General features: G+C 45.6%; 2 protein-coding genes across 2 annotated transcripts in view; both read left to right on the plus strand.

Annotated features, from left to right (window-relative positions):
* The window catches only part of LOC133339060 (uncharacterized), a 75557-nt gene that overhangs the window by 57051 nt on the left and 11638 nt on the right, over positions 1 to 6868 (plus strand). Inside the window, exons 11-12 of the mRNA XM_061547181.1 lie at positions 1502 to 1612; positions 6777 to 6863. Coding sequence (XP_061403165.1) covers positions 1502 to 1612; positions 6777 to 6863 — 198 coding nt within the window. The remainder of the gene's footprint in view (positions 1 to 1501; positions 1613 to 6776; positions 6864 to 6868) is intronic.
* LOC133339061 (uncharacterized) overlaps positions 1 to 6868 on the plus strand; it is a 254530-nt gene that overhangs the window by 35857 nt on the left and 211805 nt on the right. The gene's annotated exons all lie outside the window — the stretch shown is intronic.

Below are 6868 nucleotides of genomic sequence, written 5' to 3' on the forward strand. Positions count from 1 at the left end.
TGTCGAGAGGTTTGTGTTCCTGACATGTTTTCTGCAGTTTATGAGCATCGAAGATCATGCCAGTTGTGCTTCTCGATGGCCTGAACCCACATTGGGATTTTGGGAGGAGTTTATCAGTAAGTGGCAGAAGACGGTTCAGGAAAGTTCTTGCAATTATCTTTCCTGCAGTGGACAGCAAGGCAATCCCTCTGTGATTTCCACATTCGGATGTATGTCCTTTCATAAAGATTGTCACAACCATGGCATCTCTGAGGTCGTTCGGGATGTCCTCGTATTTCTAAATTTTCAACGTGAGCGCTTGGAGCCGTTAGTCGAGATCCTCTCCTTTTTTTGAAGATTTCAGCAGGGATTCCATCAGCTCCCAGCCCCTATTGCTCTTCATCTGCTTGATGTCTTTCATGTTATCAAGGGTTGAGGGGGTTCCAAGCTCATTTCTGATTGGGTGTTGTGGAACAGAGTGGAAAACACTATCGACAAACGAGTCTCGATTGCGCTTATTTTCAAAATTATCTTTTCAGCGTGTGTTGAGTTCCCTCTCCTTGATCAGATCTCCTCCATTCTTAGCCCTCAGTGGGGGGTTGTTCCCCAAGTGCTCGGACCATAGGCGGTTCTGGTGGCACTGAAAAAGCCAGGCATATTATATGTCGGCAAGATGTTGGATCTCTTTCGCTTTGTCTTCCCACCATCAGTGTGTAGTGTACAGAAGTGTAGAATGTACAGTGAACTTTTTTTTAGCACCGTACGTAGATAACCGTGCTAATCGGAGATGCGGAGGAAGGACAACAAACTAAACCCAAAAAGCAGTTCTAAAGAAGTGAGTTTGTCAGTTTAGATTATTTAAAAGTGCATATCGCCCAGTTGTATTCTAATATCAGAAGAGACCCACAGAAACACACCAAGACCCATACTGATGTGTGTAGGTTGAACTTTTTCACACTGTTCGTAGCCAACCGTGCTAATCGGAGGTGCAGTTTTGAGGCTATGGTGCATCGTTGAGTCTATTGGCAGTGAGTCTATGGGTAGTGTTAAGCCTATGGGTAATGTTTTGTTTTCGCCTGATGACTGACACTTGTGTTGCATTCGAAACGTCGTGATTTGTTTTATTTTATTGCTACCGATGTGACTTTACCGAAAGAACCCAAGAATATAGTCTATGGGTATTGTTGAGTCTATGGGAAGTATTAGTCTATGAGTAGGGTAGTGTTGAGTCGATGGGTAGTGTTATCTATGGTAAGTATGTATGTTGAACTTCTTTCACTCCACCGTACGTCGCCGACCGCACTAATCGGAGGTGCAGGGGAAGGACAACAAATTAAACTCTGCGTGTGTTGGGCTTCTTTCGCACTGCGTGCAGCCAACCACTACAAATGGCGCTATATAAGATTAAAGTATTTATTGTTATAATAATTATTATTATTATTCTCTGGGTCTGATCTGTATCGATGCTGTTGAATGTCGCGATTTCCCATGAGCTCACCCCACCACCCCCCTTGCCATGCAGTGATTGATGGTCGTACTTGTCGCTTCGGAAGCAGCGGGTTGGGAGTTCCTGAAGTCGACCAGGCCTGTGCACCAGGGGAAGACTCGTGTGTGACTGCTGTGCTATCACAGGGTAAGTTTGTTCTGGTAAAAATCACCACTTTTTTAGCATCTGTAGTGAGTTCAACTGAGTCACAGACATACTCTTTGGAGGCAACACATTTATTAACAACAACACACAGTAACTGCCCCTTAACAGAATAACAACCTATGGTGGTGACCACCAGGTTAACTACACTATTTACACTATAACTAGCTACAACGGACCAGACCACAGCTTGGGTCCCGGTCCACGTGTTGGAGACTCTTATAGGACGTAGAACGTATAATTATTCAGGATGAACAACAGCAGCCGGTCCCTCTGGGGGACCCGGCTTATATCCTCACGGGTCGTGGCTGTCTCCGTGTTTGGCCACGACCACCTGCCAGAATCCTCGAGCAGAATCTCGACCCTGACACGTGACCACCCCTAGCCCCCGCCTATAGGACGTAGAACATAGACGAAGTTTTCTACAGGATGAACAACTACGCCGGTCCCTCTGGGGGACCCGGCTTATATCCTCTGCGGCGTGGCTGGCTCCGCCCCTGGCCACGACCACCTTCCAGAACCCTCTAGCAGGATCTCGACCCAGACCACGTGACCACCCGAGCCCCCACCTGGGGCCCTTTGTAGACTTAACTGGTCACATGTCCTCTCGGGTCAACCGAAGTGTCATGGCCTATAGTAAACCCGTTCCTATGGCCGGCACTTCCAGACCCTATCCTGTAGGGCTGGCACTGCACGCCAAGCGTGTGAAGGGTTACTGCATAGATCTGAACGTGTCTGCCCGGTTGCTGTATCAGCTTCCTATTGCCGAACGAATATACAGCATTAGGTCGCACTGATCACACACACACAGTGTGCAATTGCCACAAATGACCCACCTTACCTTACTGATCTCATCAAGGAACAATAAACCATCGTCACGTGAACTCCGCTCATCCTCGCAGCAGCAGTGATATTTGGCTGCTGGCCATTGAACTCAGATGGTGGTCACCATCGCGCTTCGCTTTCAGATGCTATAGACACTGCTTTACTATACAGCACACTATATACACTGCTATACACTGCACACTACTATACACTAAACTTTTGCCTAGCTGTCGAACAAAGACAGTCAACACATCATCGCACGGCGCTTTCAGATGCGCTTCTGCGGCCGTATGGAAAGCTGTTTGTTCTGATATTACTGGGAGCTGAACACTTTTAAATCATCATCTAGATCGACAAACTCATTTCTTTAGAACTGCTTGTTTTGTTTAGTTTGTCCTTCCCCCTCAACTCCAATTAGCGCGGTTGGCTATGTACATACATACTAAACTCTCAGCAATTTTAATTTTACCAGGTAATGCCCCCTGAGCTATGTAGCTCTTTTTCAAAAGCGACTTGGCTTTAACATATGATAGCAGCTCAATGAAGTGGCTGATATCATCATCACGTGAAAATTTATAGCAACAGCCAAATACTCTAAACATGTAGAGATGTTGATTCTAAATGTGCAGGGGGAAAAAACGGAGGACCTGGAGAAAAATCCATGCGACCACGGGGAGACAAGCAGACTCCAAATATACAGCAGGCATCAGGGTCGGGATTGAACTCACGCTCCACTATATACCAGGCGAGGGATTTCGAGTGGAATGATGCAGTTGGCGGAAGGGGCGTGCTACAAGGGTATTGAGTAACGAGTGACGGCAGTGATAGAGGGGGTATTTGGGAATCGCGCGAAGGGGTTACAGGGAAGGATCAGGAAGAAGTGGAGGGGGGCGTGGTGGAGGGGAAAGAGGCAGGGGAATGGGTGACGATGGAGAGGAGATGAGACTTTAAGAGAGGGAACGGAAAGAGTTTAAGGAGAGGGAAGACTGCTTAATGTACAGGGGCAGTGTTGAGTCTATGGGTGGCAGTGCCGAGTGTGTGGGTGGCAGTATTGAGTTTATGGAGTTATTGCTGAGTCTATGGGTGGCAGTGTTGCGTCTATGGGTGGAAGTGTTGAGTCATGCGTGCAGTGTTGAGTCGATGGGTGGCAGTGTTGAGTCTACGGTGCCGTGTAGAGTTATAAATGCTCTGATACGTCCATTGTTTTGTACTGTTCCCCTTTTAATGTTCTCTGGTTTGACACTTGTGTCGAGACACTGCTAGTGAGACACTGCTAGTGAGACTAGGCCATAAAGAAGGCTGCTGTCTCTGGTGTAGGCCAATCAATGTCAAAGACAATGCCTACATGACAGTATGTAACACAATTTTTTTTATGCCTAAAAAGTATAGAAAATGGCTATTATTCCACACAAACTTTGCTTTTGTGACCGGGACAGTGATATTTTGAAATTTACCTATTTTCAATGAGAAAACAGGCGAATTTGTCTCTTTTCGTTCACATAAAGTAAAAAAAACAACTTATAAATCAAAATGAATATGTATTCATACTAAAGTAATACAAAAATTACTACAAAAGATTTAGAAGTGAGTAGTTTTTCGAGATTTTTGATGAAACTGTGAACCACTTTCACAAATCAGCCCGCGAATGTAGTCTCCCATCATGTTCTCGTTATACTGTCCTTTGTATCGTTGTTCAAAGTCCAGTATATCCTGGTGGAAGTGCTCGCCTTGCTCCTCCGAGTACACTCCCATGTTCTCTTTGAATTTATCAAGATGAGCATCAAGGATATGGACTTTGAGGGAAATTCTACAGCCCATTGTGCCATAGTTCTTCACCATTCTCAACCAGCTCCACATAGTTTTCAGCCTTGTGATTACCCAGGAAGCCCCGAACCACTGTGACAAAGCTGTCCCAAGCCGCTTTCCCCTTACTCGTGAGCTTCTTGGGGAATTCATTGCACTCCAGGATCTTCTTTATCTGTGGTCCGACGAAGACAGCGGCTTTGACTTTTCCCTCAGACAGCTTAGGGAAGAAGTCTTGAAGGTACTTGAAGGATGCTGACTCCTTATCTACAGCTCTGATAAATTGTTTCATAAGGCCCAATTTGATGTGCAGTGGTGGCATCAGCACCTTCCTGGGGTCCACCAGTGGCTCCCACTTGATGTTGTTCCTCCCCACAGAGAACTCGGTCCGCTGTGTACAGCCGCGCCTGTGGTAGTGCGCCTTGGTGTCCCTGCTGTCCCTAAGGCAAAGATAGCAGGGAAACTTGGTAAAACCGCCTTGAAGACCCATCAGGAATGCCACCATTTTGAAGTCTCCGATGACCTCCCAGCTGTACTCATCATACTTCAAGGCATCCAGCAAGGTCTTGATGCTGTTGTAATCCTCTTTGAGGTGCACCGAGTGAGCCAGGGGAAGAGACGAGTACTTGTTACCATTATGGAGCAGCACGGCTTTGAGACTCCTGGATGAGCTGTCAATGAAGAGGCGCCACTCATTTTGGTTACAGGCGATTCCGATTGCCTCGAACAGACTGGTCACATTGTGGCAGAAGCAAAGCCCATCTTGACGGGTGAAGAAGCTGCAAAAACGTTGGTGACGCTTCCTCTGATCTGCGACTTGCACACTTGCATCCAACAAGTTTCACTGCTTGAGCCTAGACGTCAAAAGCTTGCCATTGGACTTGGTAAGACCAAGATCTCTGATCAAGTCGTTGAGATATTTTGGTTGGGGTAGTATGGGTTTATCTCCTCAGCTCCACCTCTGAAATTGGCATCTGGATCTATAACGTCTTCCTCGCTCTCTGACTTGCTGCTATCTTCTAAAGACGGCTGCTCTCTCTCCAGAGGAGTGGGTACGGGGAGCTCATGACAGTGTGACATCGGGGCGCTGGATGAAGGAAGTTACAGATACGTGATAGCAGGTGCATTCTTGCCAGTTCGACGTTTGGAAGGGTCCCCCATGCAGATGTAGCAGTTGCTTGAGTGGTCAGTGATTTCCTGCCAAATTCTTGAGATAGCGAACTTCATGGCTCTCGTTTCCCCTCTGTACCATCCTACAAAATAAATTTATTTCACCAATGACTATTATGCAAGAGATTCTCGCAACATTTTTCATATATTATATATTTTTTTCAATAACATTAAAAATTGTAAAACATTTTAAAATTTAAACTTGTACAATTTAAACATTTTTACAAATTTTATAACATTAAATTCCGAGCAACAATTGTTAATCTTCCCTTCCAATTTTTTTGCATTGCTCGCAGGTGAAATCAGGTCCCCAGAGTTTGTCTTAATCCCCAACAGGCATGCCGAAATATGCCTTGTAGGCCTCACATCTTAGCAGATGCTTCCACATAGTACTTTTTCGCTCTTGTCTTTATAAATTGGCCGCAGACATAGAAAAATGTGTCTGCCGGATGCTTGCAGCCTCTTTATGGCATCTCAGAAAGATGCAGATGTGTCTACTTAAGCAGCTGGAACTAAACTGAACTGGTGGGCTGAAGGCAGCTGTATTTATAGTAATATTTATATTACTGGAAAGTTCTAGAATGTTCTAGAAGTTACTCCAAATTTACTCAGCACTGAATCTATCTGGAATTCTCATTGAAAATAGGTAAATTTTAAAAAAATCACTGTCCTGGTCACAAAAGCAAAGTTTGTGGGGAAATATAGCCATTTTCTGTACTTGAGGCATAAGAAATTAGAAAATAACACTACCCAGGGACAAAATATATATATTTTTTGTTACAGTGTTATCAGAGCATGTTTTTTTATTTTTTATTTTGAACCTATCTACATGACTTTACTGAAAGACCCAAAGAATATGAATTCCTGCAGTCACGAAAGATTCAAGTCAAGATCTTTCCTCTCTAGTTGGGTCCGTTGCCGCCCCGCCCCTGCTCTTCATGCAATGCGCAATTGGGATCGGAGGATCATCATCATCATGTGCAGGCCCCTCGGGGCGTGGCAGTCTCCATACGCCGCCACCAGGCAATTCTATCTTGCGCCAGCCGCCACGCTGAATGCAAGCCAAGGCCACGGTGTCGAAGAACGGCCTCGACCGTGCGTGTCCACGTCAGGCCGTGGTCTGCCCCGAGAATGACTCCAGTCCCGTGCAGGGCTCTGGCGTGATCTTTTCATGGGATGCCGGGCCTCGGCATTGGTGATGTGTTCACTGAAGTGGATGTGGAGTATCCTCGGATGGAATGTGCATTATAAATATAAACAATTATTAATAATTCCTATTATTCATGCTAGCATTTATTTATGAATTTAAATGTATTTATTTAACAGGTTATTTTCCTTTTTCTTTTTCCAGGCGGGCAACAGCTTATAGGTAGGGGCTGCGCCACTACGGCTCAGTGTGCCGCCGCCGATTTCAAGGAGCAGCTGAAGCAGTACATCGGCTCC

This window comes from Lethenteron reissneri, unplaced genomic scaffold, assembly GCF_015708825.2.
Source record: "Lethenteron reissneri isolate LAM-NWPU_2019-01 unplaced genomic scaffold, ASM1570882v1 scaffold_1640, whole genome shotgun sequence".
Classification (NCBI taxonomy): Eukaryota; Metazoa; Chordata; class Hyperoartia; order Petromyzontiformes; family Petromyzontidae; genus Lethenteron; species Lethenteron reissneri.